A 27,737-nucleotide genomic window follows, 5' to 3' on the forward strand; every position below is an offset into this window, starting at 1 on the left:
GTCTGAGAAGAGACTAACTGTCCCACCACGGTTTCAAAAGGAGTTGCAAGTTCATCTGTCCAGAAGCTCTCCCATAGACTCAAATGGTATGTTTGCCCAGTAAGAACATTTTTTGTCAACTACTTACATTGGATTGGGTGTCATGTTAAGAAAAATCTGTGTTAGTACTTGTTTTGAATGAAGATAGGTTTGGGTGAGAAACCAAGTTCTGTGGGTGAACCTTCTCACTCTGAGTTCATGATACTGGGGAAATGTGTGTGTTTACTTGTCTGCCTCTCTTCTAGGAAAATTCCTATGTAGTAAGTGTCAAAGTCAATCACAAAACTAGTGTGTGTAGGTTGGAAACAGGAAGAGCATGCTTAACTTCACTGCCAGGGTAGGAATCTGGTATAGGAGAGTGAAATCTTGGCTTTCAGGAGTAAGTAGCACATTAACCTAGCTGTCCAGAAAATACCCTTCTGTGTGGCTAACTCCCAGTACTTTTGCAGTTGATGAGCTTGTCAAATTATGTTTGCTTTCTTTGAGGCCTGTCAGGCTGATTTGTGAAGCTTTGGGCCTGGTGGCAAATACATCCCTCCAAAGGGAGGAGAGGAATAGAGATGAGGGAGCAGGCAAGCTAGTGGTGTGAACCTCCAACTGGGATGATGACTGCCTTGCTCCTACCTTGCTCCTACACACAGTGTATGAATCTGTCCAGAGCAGCTGGACAGTTGCTGTCTCTTTCCCCGCTCCACTGGAGGGCTTCCTTGGGTGCAGTAGCACAGAAAAGTTGGGTATTGGGTTCAAACTTTTCCTCAGGACATATCTTGGAATGAAAGGCAAAACATTGGTCTGTTTTGTACATCTGTCTGAATTTAGAAGAACATCCTTGGGTGTTTTGCTGTATCTTTGTTGTTGTGTTTGTACTTGTAAAGAAATTATCTTGTGTACCTCTTGGGACATGCCTCTGTGCAGCCTCTCAGCAACAGTGTGGCTGAGGGTTTTGTAACCTCTTCCAGGATCCCTTCTGAAGAAATATTTAGCAATGTCTTATGAAAATAACTGCAGTGATTGAAAATTCAGCTTCAGGTTAATTACTAAATGTCTGAGTTTCCATGGCTCTTTCCAATAGAAAGCGGCTGAAACAGCCACACTGGGTGGAAGAGCCGCATATTAGAGTTGGTGTTATGCTTGCAGCTCACATGTTTAATTTTTCAGTAGGTAGGTAAATATCTGTCTCTCTGCTGCTAAGGCCGTGTTTCCTTCAAGGCTGTATTTTTATTTAACAGATAATTTGAATACATCCATTGCGGAGACACATGCTGTTGCCTCTGGCCCTTCTGCTGCTCATGTGAATGAAGTTCAAAGTCGCATTCAGGAGATTCTGAGCAAATTCAGCAGTGGTATCTGGGTGTCAAAGATGCCACAGATCTACCAGGAAATGTACGGGGAGGAGCTTAGCACAGCGGTGCTCTGTCAGCTTGAGAACTGGCCTCATGTGTGCACAGTAAGTATTGAATGTCATTTTTGTGGAAGGTGTCAATACCCTACAGATTTCTGAGTGTTCATTTGCCAAATGTTATTTTATGTAGTCCTATTGATACAGTGTAAGTCGGTACGGAAACTCTCTAAGACTCAATTTGGAGTTTTAGAAAGCAGGCATTCTTTATTGCAGCACTGGATGCACGGGGGTTCGCTCCACCTGATGTGCATACCCAGCTGTTACTGTGAACAGGTTATATGGATACAATTGATTACATATTCATTGTAATTCCTGGAATGAGGATGTGTATTTGTTACTTTTCCCTGAAATCATTTACATACAATTACATCATATGATTACATGATCATTTCTATTGCTTATGCATGCTCAGGGGAAGGGTCTTCACGTGGGCAAGGGTCTTTCTGACCTGTGGGCATGATTTTTAGTATTATAATGAAGGCTGGTTACTACAGGGCACCTTAAAAACTAATTTCATTGCCAAGTTAATTAATAGAATGGCCGCTTTGCCAGGTTGTCATATAACGTAACCATGCTTAGTAGCTTAACACAATCAGTTCCAGGTGTTCTCATCAATTTCCAGGACTTCACATACCCTTATTCCCTTCACAAATCCCTTATTTTCAATCAAAGTCATCTTGACCAAAATTCAAGGCAAGGTATAATCAAAACCTTGTAATTATTAACTACAATTCCAGTACAGTGCTACGAGTTTTCTTATACAAGTAGCATGTTGTTGTGATGATATCACTGTTTTATTTCATGATCTGTAGCAGTGGGGGGGGAAAAAAAAAAAGAACACCACCACACCCCACCACCCCACCCCCCCCAAATTGTATCAGTACCTTCGAAACAACACCCAAAAAATCACTGCTGGCTGGACTAGGATTGTTTTGGACGAGAAAGGTCTGCCTCTGTGGCCTCCTGGAGCAATTGCTCCGGGTTGCTGAGTTGCCACGTTTAACTGACTCCAACACTGACAACAACCACCACTACCCCCGCTTATCTCTGTCTGTTATCTCTTGATCACCAGGGGTGTCTTTGTTCTTTGTATTAGGAACTGGTATCAGGCTGAGCCTCCGCTTACAGCTTTGCCACCTGAGTTGTCATCACCACTGTGTTAATGGTCTTCAATTGCTGGGCTTTTCTCTCTTTCTTTTGCGCTCATGGTTCGTTTAGGGTATAATGCAACTCTGCATTAAGTCTTTGTTTAGCTTTACTTTAACTGGCCAGTCATATCGATGAACACTTCCAACTTCATCAGCATGTGTCGAACTGTGGCACCAGAAGGGTGTTGAAATAATGAGAATTTCTGTCTGCGTGAAGTGGCTTTTCATGTGCATACTGCTAAGTATTTTCTTGTGTAATAACTTTAAATGCCAAAAAAAAAAAAATTCACTGAGATTAAATAATTGCTCTTCGGGAATAACACCATTTGCATGTGTGTATGGTATTCTAACACATATATAAAATGCATTTGTGACATCTACTACAGACATCAGTAACATAGGCAGACAGCAGCAATTTGTTTTGATGGTGGATGATCAGTTCCTGTGTTATCCATAGAGCAAGCTGTTATGTTTTGAGTTAATTCCTGCAACGAATTTTAGTCTTTTCCGTGGCTAATGTTCCAGAAGAAAATGATACTGTTCATCCAGAACCTTCAATCTGTTTTCATTGTCCATTTGCTTGTTATCTGTTGGGTCTATCTCTTCTTTCTGGCAAGCAAATAAAGTCATTTTAGTGTAAATAAGCAGTCATTAAATCTGTGGAAACATTGTAGTACAGCAGGCACAGCACAACAGCAATCAGAACTATCAAGTTGTCTTGGCACGGTCAGTCTTCTTCTAGAGAACTGTTAATGAGCCTGTAAAGCCCGTCTCGGTTTACTGACTTAGATAAATCATAGTCATGGCTCTGGCATGGAGGAGTTTGACTGGGACCTAGACCTTCTCATATGAAGGTTACTGTACATCTCTTCAATATAGTCAGTGTTTATTCGTGGTTCAAACAAGTTGTCTGCAGGTGTACAGCTCTGTAGATCCTTTGAAATGCCAGAGAGCAGACTATACCCTTCAGTATCAGTAAAGATGCTTCCTTGACTGATTTCTGAATTATTTCTGTCTTGTTAGGTACTTACGCTGCAAGTGTCTGCCAGCCTCAGAAGAACAGAAAAAATGCCTGGTGTTTCAGTACCTTCTTAAAGAGACAGCACATGTTCTTACTGATGAATACATACTGATCAATAGTAACTTAGTTACAAACCAGCAGATATTAGACCTTGTAATATGCTTTCAGCATCTCCAAGCTCATCATTTGAGGACTCTGCTGTGGACAGTGTCACTTCTGAATAACTGACATCCCTGAACCTTTCTCTGAAAGGAAGGAATTTCATTTTTGACTTCTGGGAAATTATAATTTCTGTATTTAGGTTACAATAATCAGTAATGGAAACTTTTCCTATCTGGTGAGCTGAAGTCTCCAAAAATCACTATAAGTTGCAGGTTGATGATCTTGTTTTCAGTCTTCACCTTTCAGGCAAGAGGACCTACTGCAAAGGATTGTGACTGACGTTGTTCACCGTCAGTCTGTTGCCTCCCTTCTTTAGATTAGCTTGCTTGAGCATCTTGCTTGTAACAACATATTTTGCACAGCTAAATGCAGAAATACAAAGTAATTATGTAGTGGTTAGCACTCAGAGATTATAGCCAAGCCTTAATGAGCAACTGGGCTGAGAATAAATATGCTCACTACCCTTACATAATACACGAAAGTCTTTGCTGTCCAGACAGGCTTCAGTCAACAGAAGAAGGGTCTGCTTCAGTGGCTCTGTCGGTCAGATCTGCATTGTTGCTGAATTGTCTGCTTCTGTCACCAGCAAGAGTAATGCTTTGAAAAAAGTAATGGCTGGTGGTGACCCTCCCACCTTCATTTTTTTTCTGTCAGAATCTTATACCTTTTGGTTTGATGAATTACTTTGTCATACATATTTGAGCAGTTAGTGATCCCCATTTTAGCCATCCTACTCCTCTCTGATTTCTTACCTTTCTACAGATTTTTCTCACAAGTCTTTCTTACAGCTTAGCAGTTTTTTTAGAGTTTTGAGCCTAAGTTATGTAGCTCCACTGTGTTTGCGCTCATCCTTGAATCCTTGGGATACAGGCAGCTGAACCCCTGAGGGAGACAGCACATTACAGCAGAGGTATGAGAGTGAGAGGGATGCAGACTTGTAAACAAACAAGTTCTGGTTTTTGGTGGTGTTTTTTTTTCATAAGTCACCAATAAACCAAAAGTAATAATACACTTACTTTTGGCACTGGCAAACATGTCTGGTGATTCCCTTATCAGTCTAATTATAAACTGCTTTACTGAGTGATATGCATGTTTAAAAGACTTTCTTTGTGCGTGCCCAGCTATTCTGAGTTACTTGAACTCTGAGTGATTCAGGAAATGGCAATTGAGATTTGGCAATTCGAGAGAAGACTAAATTCCTACATCTTTTCTCAAAACATTTACTTGAATTTTCCAGGAGCAGCGTAAATGTTACCGCTAGTGTTGCTGCCCTCAGGTGATGCCATGCCAACCTTTGGCTTACCTTCAGATCTTCCCCCAGTGATTCTAGTTTAACAGTGATTCTCTTTCTTCCAAAGTGTCTCCCCATTACTGGAAGGATTGAGGAAAATACTGCCTGTGCTCCTGAATTTTTCTTCTCTGGGACCTAAAATCTCTTTTGGTCGACTTTTTGTTGCAGCATCGTTAATGCCCACATGAAAGAGCAGGAGTGGATAGTAGTCTGAAAGCTGTACTTACGCTATTCAGTCACCTGGTGACATCTGTAATTTGGGCCCCAGGGAGACAGCAAACTACCCTGAAAAGGCAGCCCAGTCTCTAGTCTCATGAATAGAGAACAAAATAGCGAACACTGTACCACTGAGGAAACATGTTGTGTAAGCACATGTCAAAATACAATGTGCTCCTCCGGTCTCCACCCAGAAAATACACGAACAAAAACTCACTGAGAGATCAATCAGAGTGAAAGGTGATTCAGAAGGGTGATGGGTGAAGATAAGTAATGGGATTTTCTATGAGCAACAGTTAAGTTACATGATTTAGGTGGGGAAAGAATGATATATGGGCTATAAAATGATAACAGACCTGAAGAAGGTAAATGGGGAATGATCATCATCTTGAATTCAAAAGCAGCTGAATACAGTCACTGATGAATGGATGATTCCTGGCCTCAGTTGTCATGAACTACTTCATTTCAAAGAAACTGTCACTAACTGATAGTGCCTGGACTATGGAGTATGCAAAATGGGAGGAAGAGGTATCACTACATTTGCCCTATCCCCTATGCTTTTTTGCCCTACTGTTGTCAAAGAGGATGTCAGGCTAGGAACAAACTTGTTCTGACCCAGTACAGCTCTTCTAACGCACTGGTTCTACCTGCCTGTATGTGATTATTCCACAGCTGATCCTTTCCAGCCAGTCTTGGTGCTGGCTTCTTTTTAGTGGTGGCCTTTCTTCATGCTCATACATTAACCTGAGAAGATGACAAAATATGTCAATCCCCTGTGGTGTTTGTCAGATGAAGCCATCTTCTGTCATTGTTTTCTCCACTTATCTTCCCAAACTCATTCTTGCAGTTAGAAGAGAAGAAAGAGTGAATAGTACACAGCCACCTTTTAATTGGCAGAAAGAAGGCATGCACACTTCTAGATTTGCTTCTAGAGTTTTCTTGCAGTAATGGCTGCCTTAGTCTTTCTATCTGATTTCTTAAGGAGCTGGTAGAAAAATTATGCCAGCATTCTGAATTTGGAAATTCCAATTGTGCTGGAAGAGATATACCTGCTTTTCAACAGTTCCAGAACAAAGATTTTTTTTCGGCAAACATCCTACTGGGTTTGGCTGCCTCTCAGTTTAACTGTTAATCTGTTGTCAGCAGAGGCCTGTAATCTACCGTTCCTCAGTCAGTTGTCTTACTGCTTTTTAATAATCATGTGCCTAAAGAATATGTAATACCTGAGCATATTATTTAGTATGCTTAAGCACTTTGGTATTGTATTAGCTGATACTGTGTGAAAATGCTCCTCAGACTGGAGAACATTTGCCTGGCTATTCTGAGGAGGAGACTTTACAAAGTAAAGAAAAACTTAGTGTTCTTCCCTTCATTTCTTGGATGTCTGGGATGGTGCTGGTCAGGTCCCAAAGGCTGTCTGTCTTCTTGAAGATACATAATTGGAAAAAAAATCAGAGAAAAGATGGGGGAAATTGGCGTGGATTTTAGGTGTTTGTGGTTGGTTTTTTGTGTTTTGGGTTTTTTTTAAGTGGTTGTTACAAGTTGGAGTTTGTCGTTACAAACAGGAAGGTAGAAGATATTTTTAGACAAGAATGGGACTTGTGTATGTTGCCTAGTTGACAGGTAGGATATTTTGGATTTTGTTTTGGTTTTTTTAACAGTATCTACTTCTCAGAATATTCATTTTTTACATTTTGTCGAAGTTGTGATTGTTTGCAGAAAGTGAAACTAAAGGCTTAGGAAGATGACAGGATCAACTGGTAAACAGACTGACAGGAACAGGATTAGGGCTGTTGTTTTCTGAATCTCTTTGTTCCTGGGCGGTGTCCCCTCTCTTAACTGTTTTAACTACTACTACATCTGGCAGCTGAGTTTGTACTGTAGTGTTCAGAGTGAATTAAACAGGTCCGCTCAGAGGAAAGGAGGATTGTCATAGTAGCCAGTTGTATTCCTTGAGCAACTTTGATTCTGTCAGGTTTTTACTCTCAAGGAAGAAATTTCTATACCATAATTCAGCTGTGTGAAGCCAAAGACATCATTACAAGCAGAGAAATGGACTTGATAGAATAAAAATTCAGCTTTAGTTATATATAATAGTGTGTTCTTACAAGCTGGCTGTACTTTGCACATGGAGGAGACGATGGAGCAGGCTGTCATGGCTGGTAGCACGTATGAATGAAAGCTTGCATAGTTTACACAAGCCCTGTGAACTGTCTCCTGCCAATGAGCTCTAGCATTATGATAGCTTTTGCCATGCTCATTGAAGAAGTCAGTGTTTGGTCTGACAGTTTGCTTTAGTGGGTATCTCAGTACTAGACACAGAGCCACTAGCCTTTTAGAATGGAGTTCAGTGAACAGAAGACATGTTCTGCCTGAAATTTAGCTAGATGTGTTCTATATAGTACAGCACAGGGCAAAATACAGTTGGTATGAGCTTCACTGAGAAGATGGTGTCATAGTACATGTGGAAATAAGCCAGTTGAGGACACAAGATCCAGGATAACTTTGCTGTCCAAACACAGTGCTAGAACAGGCTGTAACTCTTTTATGTTCCTGAAGATCAGGCTTACTGATGAGTGGTTAGACAACATGATGAGCCACCACATGAATTCAGGCTCCATTTGACAGCATCTTTCCTTGTTCCTGCTTCACGTACACTTGCAACTCCTTGTGTGTTAAATCTTGCACTTCTGTGACCCCTTAGGAAGACTTCACTCCACTATGAGATGAAAATTAGTGCAGCCAAGAAGAACTGCTGACAAAAGTGTCTGCTGATCTTCAGTGCTGGCATAAGGATGTGAGGAATAAGGGCAGCCCTCAACAGTACAGACTTGTTAGATTGGCTCAGCTGGCTTATTGCATCACAGAGTTTCACTTGTAACTGTGTGTTTCAGAAGTCAGAGTCTCAAAAGCACGAGGAACTATGGAGAATAAGTATCTTCACTGTGATGTGCAATGTAATGTAGTGGGAGGGCAAGGAGGATGGACAGAAGGGGGCAACCTAAAGACACTTCTGAACTTTGCAGAACTTACCACCCCAGTCCTAAGCACAGCCAGACCTGAACAAGGGAAATCTTGGCAGTAGATCCTTTAGTCTAACAACAAAAGAAAATGCAAAAATATGCCCAGTATGACTTGTGTTTTAGCATTTGAGTTAAGTACAGAAGTAATGACTACCAGAAATGGAACGTTTCAGAGTCAACTCCCCTGGCATTGTAGTGTCCACCTCTGACAGAGAAAAGATGCTGTCAGCCAAATGTACGGATGCAAGGTACTGCTGATCAAGGCCAGGAATACCTTCCTCACTGTTTTGAGCTCCAACTAGCTAGGAGTTGAACTTCATGTATTATTGAGGAAAGTCAGGTAGAGGAAAGCTACCTTCACACTGAAGCTTTTGTCTTAGGTGCCTGTCAGCACAATGTGTCTGTATGCAGTCTATGGTACATATGCCATAGTAGCTAGCTTCTATGTTGTGTATTTAAATCGAACCTGAAAGAATTCATGCATCACACTTCTAATGAATTACTCTCATTGAATCAGAGAGAGAGTTCTGATCGATGTGTTTTAGAGCAGTTTTTGAGGACTTGTTTGATACCAAGAATCGTGGAGCCAGACTTTTTCTGTTTGCCATGTGTGATGAGACTGAGTCACTGATATTGAATGCCAGCTTCCACTACACGTTTCCTTTCCGTACCTTGCAGAAGAATGGCAGAAAATACCTGCATATGCTGGTTGTGAATGTAACCTTGAAAGTGAAGGACACTTTCTCTGACTAGAAACTGTCATGCCAAGGAGGTTTTTTCTCCACTTCCTTCCTGGAAGGTATTGATGCTCTAGGAGTTTGCCAGTGTATCTGCTCTTTGGTCATCACTGTACACACAATTAAACCTCAGTGTTATCTTGGTCATTCTAGCATCACAAAGGGGATCCTTTCTTTTGATTATATGTAGTAGTGTAGGGGGTTACTTGCACATTGTCAAGCACAAGTATAGAAAGCTTTTGTCCTAGCAACACATACAGGAGCGTGTCTGCACTCCACCTCTCTATATGTGCATGTCAAAAGGAGTAGACTTGCTCTTCTTTTGCATTCCAGTTTACTTAGTTGCAGTGTCAATGTTTATCTTCAAGTGTTCTTTTTATTTGAAGCTTTATTATTTTGGGCTCCAGAGTTTGATTTTTAAGAGCTCCCTCTGTTACTCAGGCCCAGGACAAGCGTGGTTTTTTTTCTGTGTAGAATGACTTCAGTCTCTATTGCCCTGATAATGCATTCTGACAGCTGTTGACTCTGCTTTATGCTCTCTAATGGAGAAGTAACAACAGGTGTGTTATTCTTGCAAAGCAGGCCTGCCAGCCATACTAATGGGAGGTACCTTGCAGACAAGTCTGTAAACTCAACTGGAAACCAAGTTGAGATATTTGTGCTAAAGAAAGGGTGGCTCTTTTGAAGTGCTGCTCACAAGTGAAGCTGTGTGCTTTTAATTAAAAGTTTCTGTAGTGTTGTGCATCCTTGAAGGTGTCTTGGCCATAGCACTGTCTGGAGGAGTCTGTTGCATCTTGAACGTTAACTTCTAGGCAAGAAATAGTAGCCTAATGATGTCCACCTGAGCTTATTTATACTGAAGTAAGCTGAAACAACGTACTGAAATAGCATTTTTCTGTTTCTAAATTGTTTGCTCAGTCTACATCTCTTCAAAGTACATCTCATCTACAGTCTCTTCAAAGCAAAGCTTCAATGCTTGGAAAACCTCAGAGCTATTAATCGGAGCTAAGAGGCTTAAAGGTCTCTAAGGACCTTCTCTCTTTAGTCTGCTGCCAGTCTTCAGTGTGTAAGGTTTAATAGTCCTGTCAGCTAAAATTTATTCATCTCTGTTGCAGCTCTAGTTAAAAAGAACTAGCTAAGAGAAAGAGTGCATAAAGGTAGACCTCTGCATCCAGCTTCTTTCAGGATGAACTGCCATACATTCCAACACAACCTTCTCAAACAGATTGTTGTCCTGATAATGCCAAGTATTTTCTGGAGCTAGAAGTTTCATTGGATGGCCATTTAAACAAATTCCTCAGTCTCGTGCATGGACACTTGGGATATCCTTATCAATTCCTCTGTATCTAGGATGGCATTACCTGTCAAGGTGGTGTGCCCTGATTTTCTTCTCCGGGCCACTTGGTATACTTTGATCTCTTGACTGTATATCAAAGCCCTTGCAAGGCTTTGATACGTTTTTGTTTGGTTGGTTTTTTAACCGAGTGCCTTTCTTCTTTTGTGGTTCAAGAGGCACAACAAGATTCCTGATACCAGAGGGTACAAATGTACGTTCTTCCTGTCATGATTCACTGTAGACATCTTTGGTCAGTCTAGGTTGCATGGCTAGACATGTTTTGCCATCTCTTAGATCAGGTTGGCTAGCAGAGATGCTTAAGAGCTTGGTGAATGTACCACTGGTGTATTCAGGTCCTTTATTTGATTTTTTTAATATTTTATCCTGTAGCAGATATGTATTCTTTAGTAAATGGGTGTCTATAGGACACTACCTCTCCCCTCCCCCCAATTAAGAGGAAATGTCTCCTTAGTTTAGTGAGCCTACTTGGAAAGACTTGAATCTTAAAGCTTGTGGACTCATTCACATGAATTCAGGGAGGTGGGGGTTGTTAGATAGGTTTGTTTGCCTTCTCATGTCTTATTCTTGCAGAAAATATTAGTACTTTGGTTTTCACTGATAAAGAAGGATTCAGACATGACACCATGAATGCATGAGAGTTCTCTAACGTGGTTAATATTTTTTCATATTTATGAAAACTATTTCCTTTGTGTCAGTTTGAGATAGCATGCGTGCTAGTGTTCGTGGAAGTTGACCAAGACCTATTTCCAAGAACCATTTGATAGCTTGCTTTTGCATCACAGCGTAATCCACAGCAAGCGCGTGGAAATGCACTTGTGTAGTAACCCTTAGGTGGTTTTACTGACTCTCTCAACTCAGATCATCATGTGGCAATTTGGGCTGAGTGTGAAGAGGTCCACATAGGACAAAATAAATGGTTCTTGACACAGTAATGGCCATTTTTTTCATTTTTTTCAAGGTATTATAGCTAAACATTCTTGTCTTGTTAATGTTATCTTGATAATGAATGACATATATTATTCTTGTTATGTAAGATAATACCTGAAGTCTTCTTTGTTATGCTTCTGTTGTATGTTGCTAAGACAGAACAGCAAAGAATTACTTTAGCAAGGTTTATAAAGTTCTGATGGGTATGGACATCAATATCATAAAGGTAAATGCTACCCCTGAGTAGTAGCAAGTAATTCAACTACTCAATGTTTTATTCATTGATCTGCCTCTGAAAAGGACTTTGGTGTGATGTGGACCTGGGAAACTGATGAGAGTTGTTTCCTCTGAGAAAGGAGCATCAAGGTGGAGCTACATAAACCTTAATAACTATCTTTATTGCAGGAGTTGTTCTTTGAGACCAATGTGAAAAGACTGATAGCTTTTGTCGTCTCAGTTCTACATAGATATTCTTGCTAAGCTATGGTTAGGTTGATCTAGGTTGAAACTGCATAGCTTTAGGAAGTGGAATTTTATTATGAGTTTGTTTCTAGAGTTCTCAGATGGTGCTTTCAGGGTTGTGACTTCAGACCATGTGAGATGCTTATTATTGAACTTAGCAAAGAGTAGAGACATATGGACTGGCAAAACATCTGGGTCTGGAGGGAGGGTGTGGGTATGGTTTGAAATGGCCTAGTCAAATTTGTTGTGAAATTTGTTATGATCCAGAAATGTATTCCTTAATTTCAGAACTTTTTTAAAGCAAAAATAATTCCCTGAGCGTGACAGCAGATAGCCTTTACAGTACTACCTGACACATGTCCTCTTTTTTCTGAAGAATACAATCAAATCCCCTTTCCTGCAGTAAACTGAGGCAGAAACTTTTGTTTATGGTATGCTTACCTGTGTGGAAGGTCGGGGGAGTTAATGTGCAAAAGACCAAAGTTTATGAAGTGTGTCATCATCTTCTGGTCCTTCTAGGAGAAAAGAGAGACTATACTTCTTTGGAAGCAAGTTTGAGTTGTATTGCATAGATTAGATATTTGCCCCGTACTGAGGTAGTCATATGTGTTTGGTATCTTTCAAAATGGAGGAGGAAGCATTATAAGAAATACTACCCTGTAGTAACTACCTCGAGCCTAGTTCCCTGTGGATGTCCACTTCAAAGTCTGTATAAAATGCATATTATAAAAATGTAATTGGCAAAATTATTTAGACTTAGAGATGCGACTGACTATTGACTCTATCTTTTGTTTTCCAAGATGGAGAAAGTATGCAGGGGTGATCAGATGGATGGGCTTCTTTATCCTGCTAAGAAAATACCACCAATAGCAAAAAGTGATACAGAGCAAGAAAAGGCATCTCAGAATGTTACTTCTTCAAAAGTAGACGCTTTGTTAAAATCAAGTATGGAGACCTCGCCTGCATCACTTAGTAGTGACTTCAAGCAGAAAGTTGTTAACATCTTGCTGAAGTATTCCAGTGGTCTTTGGGCTAATGCGCTTCCCAAATTGTATCAAGACACTTACCAAGTAAAATTTCCAGAAGACATTCTAAATAATCTAGAGTTGCTCTCAGATGTGTGTATAGTGGACTATGTATCTGAAGTCCCCAGAAAGGCCATCCTCTATGCTAAACCCCAAAGAGATGTTGATGAAAATCTGAATGTCACTGGGAAAGTCCAGAAGCATGATGGTGTGAAGGCCACAGCTGAACAACAGGATGAAGAATCCAAGGACCAGTATCCAGAGAACATAACTGTGCCTCCTCTAATAATTCCATCGGAAGGATCTGTGTCCATCATCGTGTTAGAACTGAGAAACACTAATGAGGTCCTAATTAGGCAAGTTTGTACTTCAGAATCTATCTTTTTTGCTTTCTTTACAAATCCACATATTCTTATTGTGCAGGTCTGCAATAAGAGAACAAATGAACAGGAGGTTGCAGGTCTTTGTTATTTGCTTATTTTGATAATTAAACTTAAGAATCCTTTTGTTTGTGTGCTTAAATGGAAATTTTCTGAAACTTTGTCTGTGCTGACCTGATCAGTTCTATCATTAACCTGTCTAAGAATCAAAGCAGACTTGACTTGCTGTTGGAGGACTTTTTAAAATAACCCTGCTATAACACGTAGTAGTATTCAGATATTGCTGCAATGCTTAATAAATATTTTTTACTTCTATAACTGACTTACTACTAACTAGGTGTGACTTCAGTGTGTTCAGATTACACTGTAGTTTTCACTTTTGGGGACAGATGAGCTTCCATAGAACAATAAACTACCAGTGCTTCTTGGTTTGGTTGCTAATCAGCCCTGCTTTAGAGGACAGTCTGAGAAGTGGATTGTAGTGTCTGTCTTACAGACACTATGTTACTGTACTGTTTTAGAAAATACTATGATAAGCTTTCTGTACTTCATTGTTGGGATAAAACGCACAAATCCTAGCAGTTCTTTAAAGCTTAAAAAAACTCAAACAAGCAAACAAAAACACCCGAAGACTTTTTATAGAGGATATTTCATTTTGAAAATTTATTTCAAACAAAGCCTAATCTTAAAAAGGTTTATATGTCAATTCAAAGGATAAATTGAGCAACTGTGTGATAATATACTACATTGACAGCTCCCTGGTTTTTCCCCACTAGTTTCTGCAATTCCAGCTTTCATTAGGTAGTTTCAGTCATTCTCAGGAGTCCTGATTAGGATTGGAATAAGTATGTGTGCAGTTTACTTACAGGTCCTTTCACTATGAAACTACTATGCTGTTCCTCATTGCTGGCTGGCAATATTCAGCGTGCTAGCCTTAAGGCTGAAATTTAGATATCCTTTTTCTCTCTAGCTATCAGTAATGTATTGAAATATTCAACCTTGAACTTTCTTTACGTGTCAGTCCACCGTTTTAGTGCCCTGAAGTTGTGGAATCTCAATGGCTGGTAATCTGTAGTGAAAATCCCCATATTTGGGGGTTATGAGAGAAATTCTCATTTGAGAATGTTGCCATTTTTGTTTTAGCTGCTAGCACCATTCTATACTGTGCTTTTTCTCAGATAAGTGTTTTTTCTACATTGCCTAAACATTGATTTTATGTACTGGTGTTACCACAAAGCATAATTTAAGGCAAGATTCTTCATCTGTTATTAACATTTATTAATTTGTTAACTCTGGCTGGACGAGTCAATCCGTTTAGCGAAGAAGACACAGCTGGAATTTTTGAGTGAGCCTAAGGTTAAAAAAAGAAATCACAGGAGGAAAAACTGCATCAAAGAAAAGAAAGGCTTTATGTTTTAGGTTGTTCCTGTGAGAGCTCTGTTTGAATTTAGTCTAAGACGTGAAGGATGATGAATAGTGCCAGGAAAGACAGCCAATTTAAGACATGTAATTGTCTGGACATAAAGATACTGAAACAGTTAGACACAATGCATATTGCATATTTTGTGTTGGGAAGAGCAGGAACAAATTACCTGTCTCTTACTTCTAGCTTGCTACGCAGGTGGGACTTAACTCTGCAAAACTTTTTCCTTCTTACTGTACACCCTTTAATTCTGGCAGCCTTGATAACTTGCTGTGTATGTGGAGTAACAAATCTTAGCTTTCTAATGTGTTTCCGCTAATGATTTAGGGAAATGTTTCAAGTCCCATGAATTAAACTACCATATGACACTGGTGAGCTGAGAGTGATAATGTTAAAATTTCAGTAAAGCAGCAGTTCCCAAATTTTGGACTGTGGTTCTTGGACAATATTAAAGTTTCTGAATTTGTCAGCTCTGTGTAGGTACACAGTGGTGATTAGTGGTTTATTGGCCCTAGATACAGAAATGACTACTTAGGGTTATCTGTGTACTTCATGGGCAAGGTCATTTATCTTCAAGATTAAACTAGCCATGAACAGGTTTTTGCCATGACAAGAAAATGTTCGTGTAGACATATAGGAAGGAAACAGTGCATGGACTCATGTTTGCCATGCATGTACTAGCGGTTGCTTTCCCCTGATCTACACAAGAACTGTGTAGTGGTTATTGGTTGATGTTGATTTTTGCAGGATCAATAAAATCAAGATTCCTCTTTCTGTCTTGGGGTAGAGCAATCTCTCTTTACTTTCTTGGTATGTAGCTAAGTGTTGTTTGGCTGAAACCTTTCAACTGCAGTACTAATTAAGACAAAGCTTGGAAGGTTTTGTAATATTTCAATTTTGAGACGTGGTACAATTCCGTAAGAATTCTGATGTAGTCGGAATGAAAGGTGATAGAAACACTCCTAGATACTTGCTGTACAGCTACAACAGTATGATTGAAGGCAGAGATGATACAGTAGATGCTACATTTGAATTCTCACAAGAAATAATTAACTGTCACCTTTTTTTCTCAACTACTTTGAGTTTCTGTTCTACAGCTCAGATACTTTTTTTTTTTCCTCTCCTTTTATCTTTTTGAATAGACAAAATTTTATTGCTAATTTCACTATGGATAATACCCCTCTGTTCCTTTCACAATGAAGCAGCAAGTTTTAACTTGACATGTGAATTACTTGCAGTTGAGACGAAGAAAGGTGCTGAATGCACGCTTGCAGTGTCTGGCCAGCTGCACATAGATCAGTTAGTCTCTAACACACTTTTTGAGGTTGCTTTCCAAGATTCTTTTCTAAAGAATCTGAAAAATAATTTTTCAGTTGGTTTTGAGCAGCCAAAAACTTTTTCAGTATAATACTCACCGGTTACTAGAAAATAGTGAGTGAGGCAGGAAATTCTGAAAGATTCTTCTACTTTCTGTTAAGTTATTCCTACTGTCTGTTAACTATCTTTATGAAACAAATGTTAAGAAATAGACTTTTAAGTAGCACATACATGACTGTCGCCCCAGTCTATGTCCACTGTGAAGTAGATGAGTGCTTACATAGAAACAAAAGGGCTGTTATCCTGAAAAGCAATGTATAGTTGGATGGTGAGGTAGCAGGCTGTCTTGAGGAAAATGAAGGTTCCCTGGAATGTGATTAGGTTTAACTTAATCTTTATACAAAGTTAGCATAGCATGTCATAGTACAGTATCTGCAGTAATCCTGGGCATATAGCAGACCTTCAGAATAAACCTACATTTTAATAGGATTATAATCTAAATGGTGTAATAGAAATAAGAAGTATTAATCACTCTATGAACAGGTTAAAACAATAGCTATTAAACAAATTTGGGAATAAGTTTTCCTTTTGGCTACTCTTATCTGACTTGTTTCTGAAGCATTCAGAACTTCCCATCTGGAGTTTTCAGAAAGTTTATATACTTTTAAAGAAGATGTATGCAACACAAACTGCTTCAGTAGGTCAGCAGCCTAGTATCAGGATTGTTCTGAGGGCCGAGAGTAAACAGCAGATGGTTTGACAGCTGATTTATAAAGTTATTTTAGATGCCTTGTTTTTGATCAACCTTAATGCAAACCTTATTCAGCTGATGTTTGTTAATGACAGAGTAACTTCAGAGATGACCTATTCGTTCTCTTTTACACTTGGTCCCAGATACTTGGTCCAAGAATCCCACAGATTCGGCTGTTGTGGTCAAGTTGCTCTACATGATTGTAATAATGAAGTAAGAGCTCTTACTAAATATCTGTTTGAGCATATTAGATTATACACTGCTGGACCACACTTAACTGTCAATGAAAATGCTAAATTTTATGTCAGTTACTTTTATATAGCCCTGTTAATGGGAGAAGAGTTTGGATACTGATGTGCTTAGTAAATATATATATCCATAATTTACTCATATTCACATAAGCATATAAATGTTCTTAGGTTTTTATTCATCTTTTTGAAGTTGCTTCTAACTCTTGTGGTGTTTTTTTTGTAAAATACTGTAGGTATGTGGGCAAAGAGTATTCTTCCGCCCAGGAGCAAATGGAAGATGACATGAAAGCATACTATAGTCAGAATAGTACAGTGTCACTAGCTCAATCTCTGAGTGTTGGGCAACTTGTTGCAGTACATGCTGAAGAAGATGCCTGGTTGCGTGCTCGGATAATTTCTCTAGAAGACAACAGAATAAAGGCAAGCAATTACTTCTTTTGGCACTTGGAGAAAGACTTGAAACAATCTTGGTTTTTAGATACACAGTTAATTCCTAGATATGCTCTACTAGCATTCTCTCCTTTCTTGCCCTGAAGTACTTCTATTTTCAGTTATATGAGAAATAAAGACTTTTTTGAAGTTATATGATTGCCAAAATTTAATGGTCTTTCAAGGTTTTTTTCCATAAATAGTTTGAGTTTTGGGGTTTTGTTTGGGGTTTTGTATAGGGCTGGGCCCTATAGCACTTCTGTACTGAATATGTACCTTTGATAGCCTTAGGAGGAATTGGTGTAGTAGCACTATTTGCAGTGGGACAGAGGAAGGGAAGGGGAAGAACAAAATTCACTTGCTGACAGATCTTGTTTGAAGTGTTGTGCTGAAGTATCTACTACATGCACTAAATAGCAAGACAATGAGAAGGATATACATGTATTCCCTTCCAGGCAGATCTGTTATTCTGGGAGTTGTATTTTTATATAAATATTTATATTTATAGTGCATTTTAGTTAAGCCCCTTTGAGATTATTTAACTCCTCTGTTACAACTTTTCCTGGGCCAAACAGACTCTTCTTGCCATCTGCAATGAAACTAGAACATATGATGGAACTCTAAAAAGAAGTTTCAAACTTGTCAATTATTTCTTGCTAGTCAAACATTAAGGATACCTTTTTTGTTGTTGTTTCTTCCCCCAGTTAGGTTACTGTTTACCCAGGTCTGCTTAACATACTGTTAAAGTTGATCCATTTCATAAATATTTAAATAGCACATGTATTAGAGTTGCCATTTTTCTGGGAGTTAGTGTGATACCCTTCAGATGGAACTTGGAGGGAGGTGTCAGAACTTGGTTTTGTGAAAGATTGTTGTGTTTAGAGAAGTGGCAAGGACATTGGTTGCAAGCCTGCCTCTAATTTCTCTCTAGCTAGAGCTATCAGCCAAAAGAAGGCTACTGCTTTACTGCATCATTTGCTGATTGTCTTCTAACACAGTATTTAGACTCCCTCTTCAATGTTTGGTGTGCAGACGTTTTTCATGATAGAGTTTAGAAAAAAGTTATCAAGAGCCCTCTCAAAGCCTTCTTTCTCACACTGTGTCTCAAATTATTTGCTGCCAATCAGCAGTTTCCCTGCTGGTTTCCTGCATTGACTGTGTTATTTGTATCAAAGTTACAATAAGCATAAATCAAAATTATTCTCTTAATTCTGCAAAAACAAAAAGCAAAACATAGAATGGCACTTAAGCGGTATTTGACTCTTCAACACTTTCAAAACTTTACAAGTAAAAATTGCCACTTTATTACCTTTCTTCATGTGGTTTGAGTGCTGAGTCCTGTGGAACAGTTGGGGAGGATGGTTTTACATAGATCTTGAGAAGAAGGCTTTCCCTGAAAACTCTGAACATTCAAGCAGTGAAATAAACATGAGATTAGTGGCAATATATAGTACTAAATTAGTGAAAAGTAATTTGTCTGTGGCTGCACAGAAAGTGTGGTAACTGAATACATTTTCCCTAGACTCAAGAAAACGTTTACAATTATATTCATGACCTTACACTTTTATTCCCTTTTCCATTATGAGGTGTGCTATGTTGATCATGGCTTCACTGAGTTTGTTGAAAGCAACAGTGTGTACAAACTACAGAAACAGTTCATTTCGCTTCCATTTCAAGCTGCAAAATGTAAACTAGCAGGTAAGAGAAAGCCCGTGTTGACTATACAGCTTGCTGTTGCACAATTTATGGATTGAAGTGTCTCAGCCTGGGAGTTTTGATGCTTGTTTGTAATAGCTCTATATATTAGATTTTGTCCAAGGTAGCTAGTCTAAGCAGACACAGGTAGGCATGGAAAGAAGGAAAAGGGAGGGAAGGATGTGAAGAAGATTTTTATAAAGATACCTTGATATTAGAAGACCTTGATATCCTGTATCTCTGTAATGAAGCTTAGTTGTTTCTGCACTAAACTTAGGTGTCTTTGTCCCTTTAATATATGCAAGCTTAAGGAAATATAAGGGAACATTTGCTGTTGTGTGAAGCAATGTACTAGCACAACTCCTTTTTCCACAAATGAGGCATATCTGTTGTGGCCAGGTCAAGCAATATTCCTAAATATGATCCTCTTTAGTTACTTTAAAGTGATCCTTCCCCTTTCAGTACTTGCAGACTTGCTAGACTATGATGGAAATTACTTACCTTCCTAAAACTTGTAGGCATTTCTAACTTTTAAAAAATACTTTATTTGAAATATATAAAATTGCCATGAATGAGCTTTTGTTTGTTTGTTTTAACACTTGGATGCATTCCTTTTTTCTCTACACATTTGTCTTGACTCTTTCTGAAGAGGATCTTTTTCTTTTCTCTCTTTTTTTTTTTTTTTTCCCCCCAAAGATGACCTTCTGTGTTAAAAAAGTGGAAATTAAGCAGAATGCAAGTAGGACTGCAGTACAACTTTCCTGCTCCATTGTGATTCTTGCAAAGATTCCTGTTGTGAACACAGACCTGGTTATTATTTTACCCTTTGAATAGAATGATACATAAAAAAGTGTGGTGTGTCTTACAGGACTGGAAGTCTTCTGTGATGATCCTGTCCTAGTAAAGACTGTGGAATCGCAGACAAGCTCCAAGATATTTGCTGTGGAAATACTGGAAAAGAGTGATATTCCTCTACTTGTTCTCTATGACACTTCCGGAGAGGATGATATCAACATCAATGCTACTTGTCTGAAGGCATTGTATGACAAGTCCCTTGAACTGCATCTACAGGTACCATTTTCCTGTTTCCTTCTTAGTTCATTAAAAATCATTGACTGCTAAGCTTTTGGATTGACAAAAAACAGTCAGAAATTTGCTAAGTTTGTGTGTGTGGTTTTTTCCCTCTTTCTTGTCAAAATCTTACCATTGCAGGTAGATGCACTATATACAAATGTCAGAGTAACCAGTGTTCTCTCTGATGGAAGCCTGTATTGCCAAGTGCCATCTAAAGGCTTGTCTAGACTTTCTGAAGTCTTGCAGAAACTAGAAGACTACTTCCATTACAAGGTAGGTTCTGTGGTGAGAGAAGTGGTGAAGTCACGTAGCCTTTCTTCGGAGAGTACCAATCATTTTTCTTGCACATAAGTTCAAGTTTCTGATGTAGCCATAGACTACTCAAAAGGGCTATGAATTCTCTTCCTAGTTTTTTGGGGTGCCTCCCTCAGGGTGAAAAGTGTCTTTTGATGCTTTCTTGTTCACAAGCTGTCTCTAAGGCTTCAGTAACTGCTTATAACTTTCCTTGAATAGTTAGAACAGTAACAGTATGGCTTCTAATGGGAAGCTTCCAGTTGAAACTACATCAGACTGGTATAAAGCCTGTGGAGATACTGCCATATTTTTTTCTGGAAGTTTTACTTACATGATGGAGTTGAGGTGAGTAAACAGCCTGTCCCACAGCACACCATGCAAAGTGACAATAAAAGCAGTGTAACCAAGATCTGTTCTTTATAGCCTGGCTTCCTTTGAGATTTGATGGCTTTGATCTGATCTGCTGCATATCTTGTCCTTGTACCCTTAGCTTTTGAATGTTGTGGTTTATTTCAACTACAACTAATATATAGGAGGCATTTTGAAAAGTCTTAAGTTGCTTTAAAATAGACATGTGGCAGAGAAGTCTGACATTCCACCTGCCATTTATAGACACATGCCACAACCCTTACTGGACTCAAGAACATTTATATAAAAGAGAAGAAAGCTTAAGAGAATCTAATTTGTCTAACATTCAGCTGAGGCTTAGAGAATCAAACCATGAAATGTAGACCCAAAGGTCCTGTTAGAACTGCTGCTTGTGAAACAGCTCTGTTAAAGTGGTTTTAGTTGTAGAAATTGTAGACCTGTTGTGGAACACATACTTATCTGGAGATGCTTTATATTGAACATGTCTCAGTTGTCAAGATTCAGTTTCAAGCAAGCCAAACACTGAAGGAAAGCTTATACAACCCTGAAAGGTTTAGCAACACAAAGGCAGGCAGCCAGACAGGTATTTCAGAAGTTCAGGTTTTCTGGACAGTGTATGTTAGGTTCTTGTTGCTATCAGAGACCTTGACATTCAGAATCTTTTTTTATCAATCTCTGTATGGGGGTAAAAGAAGCAATCTTGACTTTGCAGATTATCTTGAGGGTTTTTATTTTACCTGAGAATTTAAACAAACTAGAGTGTTGATGGATCTTCAAATGGAGTTTTTTCATGCTATTTATAGTATAGCCATTGTCTTGTTATGTTATTTAGAATATCATGGTGAGTGTCATCCCCAAGAGACTTTCATTTGAGTCAGTAGTAAATTTGGTTTGTTAAATATCTCAACAAATTATGTGTTCTAGAATATAAGGTAGGAGCTTCTTCAGTTGTCTGTCACAGCCCTAAAGTGCTCTTGCTTTTCAGAATATTAAAGTAATGGTTGGTGATTTCATATTCCGTGTTTCCAAATGTGGCTTTTTTCCCCTGGCATTTTATATTCTCTCAGTTTCCCTGTAAGATACATAGCTTGGAATTAAAGCTTTACAGATTGGGGAAGCTTAAAACAACATGATAAGAAATGCTTCTGAGGCTGGAAAGAGACTATATATGAAACAGTTTTTGCTTTTCAGAGCGGTTTACTCCACGTGTGGCTTTTGAAATGGTTAGTTGAGTGCCAGGTAGTAACAGCTCCATGCTTTTTAACTTCTGTTTTTATATTTGCAGCAAACATCTGAGTTTAATGTATCGCTACCTTTCTGTGGCAAAATCTGCTTGTTTTCTTCCAAAGGAAAATGGGCACGTGTAGAGGTAAGAAATATTCAAATAACCACTACACTTTTCCCACATAGAAATGGCTCTTCTTTTTGTTCATCTTTTTTAACCTCAAAATGATGCTCGCTCTTTCTTCTTTCAGATAAGAATTATTCACACTAGACGGGCACTTGATGTGCAGTTCATGGATAGTGGAACAATTGCAACTGTAAAAGTATCAGAGCTTAGAGAAATCCCACCACAATTCCTGAGAGAAGTAATTGCAATACCTCCTCAGGTATAAAGACATGTTAAAGTTAACCTATGCTAGATCTCTTGACAGTGTTTGTAGTGCTGCTACTTCAAGGTTTATGTAATGAAATTCTGTTTCGTTCAATAACATTCAATATTGGAGTGTATTTCATTGTGCATCTTTGCCTGAAATAAATCATAATGTAGTCCTATGTATTGACACGACGTTGTGCATGTGTAATGGTGCTATTTCTGCATGTTCCTCTGTCTCTTTCTGTTTGTCATACATTATTGAATTTGTTAGCATTAATGAAGTTTTTGTGAATAGGAACTTGTAGACTAGTTTCCATATTACTAAATTATACCTTGTATACTTAATTCTGTTCTTAGGCTTTAAAATGCTGTCTAGCAGATCTGCCTCCTAACACTGGCATGTGGACTCCAGATGCTGTACTGTGGCTGAGAGACACTGTAATGAATTGTCCTGAATTCAGCATGAAGGTAAATGGTCAAATTGCCTGTGTTGACTTGAAATCCATAGGCATGTGGAAAGAGCATTGCAAGAACAACTCTAGAAGCTTAACCACTCGTCAAAATGATTTTTGTTATAGAAGTTGAAAAGTTTGTAGCCAGGTCTTGGACATAAATTCTATACAAATCCTTTTCTTAGGACTTTGGCATAAAACTTACCTGCTGAAGCTTGTTAGAAGCTTCTCTTTTCTCCCTCAAGAGTTTAGTGACTTTCACATTAGCCTTTCACATTTTGCTGTCCCACTCCAAATATGCAGCTAGAGTTATTTTACCAACTGATAAGAAAGAAACACAATTGTTAATGTTTCACCACGTAAAAAAATGTAATTGTTGAGTTAAATTATTTTTATGCCTCTGACAAGCATAGCTTTTTCTCCTTCTGGTCTTGGAAAGCAGCTTTATCTTGTTTGTTTTTTCTAATCCAATGTGATTTGGTATATGCTATTGTATACCTAGAATTTCTGTTATCTTTGAGATAAAATTATTTTCTCTTGCAGTGTACCCTATCTAGCTTAATTAACTGAAAACACCCTTCTAAGGGAAATCTCTTGCTAGCTACAGACTACACAAAGCTATTTTCCTCTAAAAATCTGATTCTAGATACTGTCGCAGCACTTTGAAAAGTGTTTTGTAGCTTGCCTTTACCTTTTTTGCTTTAACACTGGAGACCCTGTAGTTAAAACATAGCTCCTCTAGTGTGGGACTTAATGACTGTTGCATCTGCCTTTTCTAAACCTCATCTTCCAAGACAGTTTGAGTTTGGTACTAATTTTTGCTTGATTAAATAATAGATGACAGATGTATGCTTTAATTATGGAAGATTTTTATTCCTGGCTAGGAAAATCAACAGAAGAATCTGTAAAGAAATGTTATCTACTTTGTCAAATTGAAATTTCAGTGCTTTACTGTCAAATGATGCTACCGTATCTGATGTTAAATAGGAAATACTTTTACGTTGGTGCTTGAAAATTATGCATGATACAAACCTAGAAACTTTTTTCATCTTTTTTTCCCCATCCTTAATTTACTAGGCTTCATCTCCCATAATGACAAGAAGAGAATTTTGAAGGATTAAGTGTTAATATTTAATAGCATTACTTAGTTGTTTAGATCTGTATGGACACTGGGTACTGTTCTCCTGAAAACAAGAATTGTACATGCAGAGCTGAGGTTGAACCTATAGGGCAGAACAAAACTCAATTCAAGCTTTGTATTTGCTTTACATTAGTAAAATAGCTGCAAGTACATTTTTAGCTGCTGTGAGTTACTTGCCATCCAACAACTTCCTTAACGTATTTGAGAGAACCTTGAAAATACTTGATGAAGTATTTCATTGAACTGTTTATGCTTTTCTGTTAAAGGCTTTAGTCTTCTGTACAAAATCAGATGTGCATTTAATAGTTACTAACTGGAAGTTAAACTGTACTTTGTTTTCCAAGGTGGTTAAACAGGATGGTTCAAAGGGAATTGCACACGTTTACTTGTTTGGTCCAGAGAATTTCCCAGACATGGATCATAGCATCAATCGACAGATCAAAAATGCAGACTTGTGGAAGCATCAGAAAGATGTTTTCTTGAGTGTTTCACCCAGTGGGATTAGCCACACAAAAGTGACAAGTGCTGCTGGTTCAGCTCTACAGTTAACTAGTGGAAGGCTAGAGAAGAGTTTCTCTGATTCAGCCAGAGAACCCAGCAATGCAGTGTCTACCATTGGTATGCCTCCACCTCTACCCTTGTTAAAGACTGGTGAGCTCATGGATGTCTATGTGTCAGTGGCCTGCCATCCAGGTCACTTTATTGTCCAGCCTTGGAAAGAGCTACACAATCTGGAAGCCCTAATGGAAGAAATGATCTTGTACTACAGCAGGGCAGAAGAGAAACCTGTGAACATTGAAAAAAACAAGCTGTATGCAGCTAAAATTGAAAATCAGTAAGTAGATACTTAAATTAAAACCAAAATCTTTAGAGGCAAGCTTAACTCTGCTAAACTAGGCAAGCCTAGCTCTGCTTTGTCTGCATTGTTAACAAGGTGACAGATATCCAATGATATCTGAGAGATTAAGGGAGTAAATGAGGTTGCAGTCTCTTCGTGGTTCCAGATTGAGGTTTGAAGAGTTGACTTTGTTTCAGATAGTACCAGATCTGGGAAGCCTGAGACATGTTGGTTAATATCTTTTGGTTGTGTATTATTTTTCTTGTGCCTTGAGAGCGTATGAATATGAATTCAAATTGTCTGTTCTTGTTCTCCCCCTTTTTAGGTGGTACAGGGTCATAATAAAAGGAATTCTTAGAAATGGGTTTTTGTCAGTATATGAGCTGGACTATGGTAAACATGAGTTTGTCAGCGTAGAGAAAGTACAGCCACTCATGGATACATTTAGAAAATTACCTTTCCAAGCTATAACAGCTCAGCTTGCAGGTAGGTAGTAAGCATTTACAATTTTTTTTGTTACAGTTTTACATTGGTGGGGATACCAAATGAACAGAAATGTAAAGTGGACAAAACCAATTTTTTTTTTCGCTAAGGGAAGCATGTACCTGCTTGCAAAAACATGCTTAATGCATGCATGTTTGTGTTATCAAAGTAGCTCTACTTTTCTTCTTGACGTAAGTGGTGATGTTTCTGTTTTATTAACTGTTTGTTTATTTTGATGCAGCACTTCTAGTTGCCATGTATAAAACTGAAGATTTCTTAAACTTTCCCAGCAGCTGCTTTTCATTGTCATAAATATTTATCATTTAAAGTATGTGATGTCTAGTATGCAATGGACCCAAGAAAAATCAAAACTAAATGGTTTTTGGATCCTTAACTATAACCCATTATGAAGTGTGAAAGTTATGATATATCTGTTGATAAGAACTTACATTCTGAATATCCTAATGCACATAAAGTTAGGAACTAGATGCTGAGTTTCTGGAGCAGTTTTTCTTCTATATCTTGTCCCTAATGTAATTTACTGTTTTCCAGTGCATATTTGGAATCCAAAGTTGCCTGAAATATATCGATGTTCTCAAACAAACAAAAAAAACTCCACAAGGGGGGTGGGGGCATTCAGCAGACTCACATAAGATTAATTTCCTTGAGAATATGGGGCATAGAAAGCATGCATGTAGCTGATAGAATTTAAAAAATAAAACTTGATCTCTCCTTGCTGTTTTTTCTTTCCTTTTCCAAATTTTTCTGCTTTGCTTTCTGTGTCTCTTCTTACTCAGTTGCTTTCTGCCAATGTTTGGTCAGCACTACTGTAGACTTCAGTTACACAATATGCTTGTCTGAAGTGACCGGCCACAGAGTTGGTGCTCTGATTCTAGGTTGCCTTCTGTGGGATCTGCTTTCCTGCATAGCCTCGGTGTGACCTTGGGGGTTGCTTTAAACTAGTGATGATGGTTGTGTTACCGACAGGCTAGGGTCCTAGGAGTGCAGTGCTGATTTCTAGCTGTGTCTGTCTACTGAGGTAGTACAGGATCCAGTGAGCATGCCTGCAAGTCATCCAATTTTCCTGCTTCACAGAATCCCAAGTAGCTAGTTAAGTTGGCCTCTGAGCTGCATCATATTGTCAAAGCAGACCAACTGAGCCTGGAAGACCGGTAACTATTGTCTTGCTATTCTTCCGCTTTTTTCTCTCTTTTTTTTCATGTCTTCTATCTCTCAGTCTCTGGTCTATTGCCTTGTAAAATCCCATTTGATTCCCCACTAACCTTTCCTAGCATTAATTACCCTTTCTTAACTGTTGATGAACTGTTGGACTTCTCATTCCGTCTGTAATCTGCAAGGAGCTGTGTTCCTGTGTTGTCCTATCAGCAGCAAGCTGCTGCTAATGTAAAAGTGAAGTGTTGTCACTTTGCTGTTTTGCTTCTTTTATCCATAAGTTGTTGTTTGGGTATTCACGCATGATATTTGAGCCACTCGTGTTTAGATGTTGTACAGCAGTGGTGGTCTGGGGAGACTGAATTCCAAGTCTGCAGGAGCCACTTCTTTCTTGGTGGATTACAGCCATATTCAAAAACCTGTTTGGGTTCTAGCATCACATTCCTGAGCAGACTTGACTTTGTGGGATGCTGCTCTCAGAAAACAGCAGCGGTTGTGAGGCGTTTAGGCGGCATTTCTCTTTGTTTCTGCTCTCTGCAGATCTAGTTTGAGACTTGAAGGTTTGACAGATGTTTTAGTAGCTGATGCTGCTTTGAGATGAAGAAAACTTAATCTAAAGCAAGGCCAACAAGACAAATAATTTCAGCACCCTTGAGCAGAAGACAAAGAAATTGTTTGTTTTGAAAGGATCTTTATTTTCCTTTTTGTCATGTTTCCTAATATGCTTTGATCATGCATGGCAGCTGATATACTTTGATATACTCAGTGAGCCAGTGCATTTGCCTTTCACTTCAGCAAACTTGTCTGTATCTTTAGACTTCAAGAAAAAATAAATGTCTAAATCTCTGTAATAAATTAAGCTTGTTTGTGTAGGAGATGAGTGAGCTTGTCTTTCTTTTCTAGAGTTAAGCTGCATTCAGTAGCACTTGAACATCTGTTTTCTCAAGTATTTAAACTCCCACCTCTTCTTTATAAACTTAATCATTCAGATTGGTCTGGTCTATAAATGACCTTCTGTTTTGCTTTACATTTGTCCTAGGAGTGAAAAGCCAGCAGTGGTCAGAAGAGGCATCAATAGTGTTTCGGAATCTTGTAGAGAAGAAACCCTTGGTGGCACAGATACAGTCAGTTAATGAAAGCACTAACTCTTGGGATCGAAAAATAGTGACTTTTCTCGTGGACACATCTCTTCCAGATACTGATATATGGATTCATGAATTTGTGTCTCAAAGTATTGTGGAATTTTTAAAGGATGATTAA

General features: G+C 38.7%; 1 protein-coding gene across 1 annotated transcript; it reads left to right on the plus strand.

The window, feature by feature from the left end:
• TDRD7 (tudor domain containing 7) lies at nt 1-27,737 on the plus strand (the record flags this gene model as incomplete). The annotated part of the gene is made up of 13 exons (XM_009707467.1): nt 1-86; nt 1,269-1,486; nt 12,586-13,166; nt 17,166-17,352; nt 18,948-19,059; nt 19,925-20,127; nt 20,269-20,403; nt 22,079-22,162; nt 22,269-22,403; nt 22,748-22,858; nt 24,328-24,818; nt 25,147-25,307; nt 27,517-27,737. Coding segments are annotated over 13 exons (2,725 nt in total), but the record flags the coding sequence as incomplete, so codon positions are not given.

Source organism: Cariama cristata, unplaced genomic scaffold, assembly GCF_000690535.1.
Source record: "Cariama cristata isolate BGI_N322 unplaced genomic scaffold, ASM69053v1 scaffold11069, whole genome shotgun sequence".
NCBI classification, from domain to species: Eukaryota; Metazoa; Chordata; class Aves; order Cariamiformes; family Cariamidae; genus Cariama; species Cariama cristata.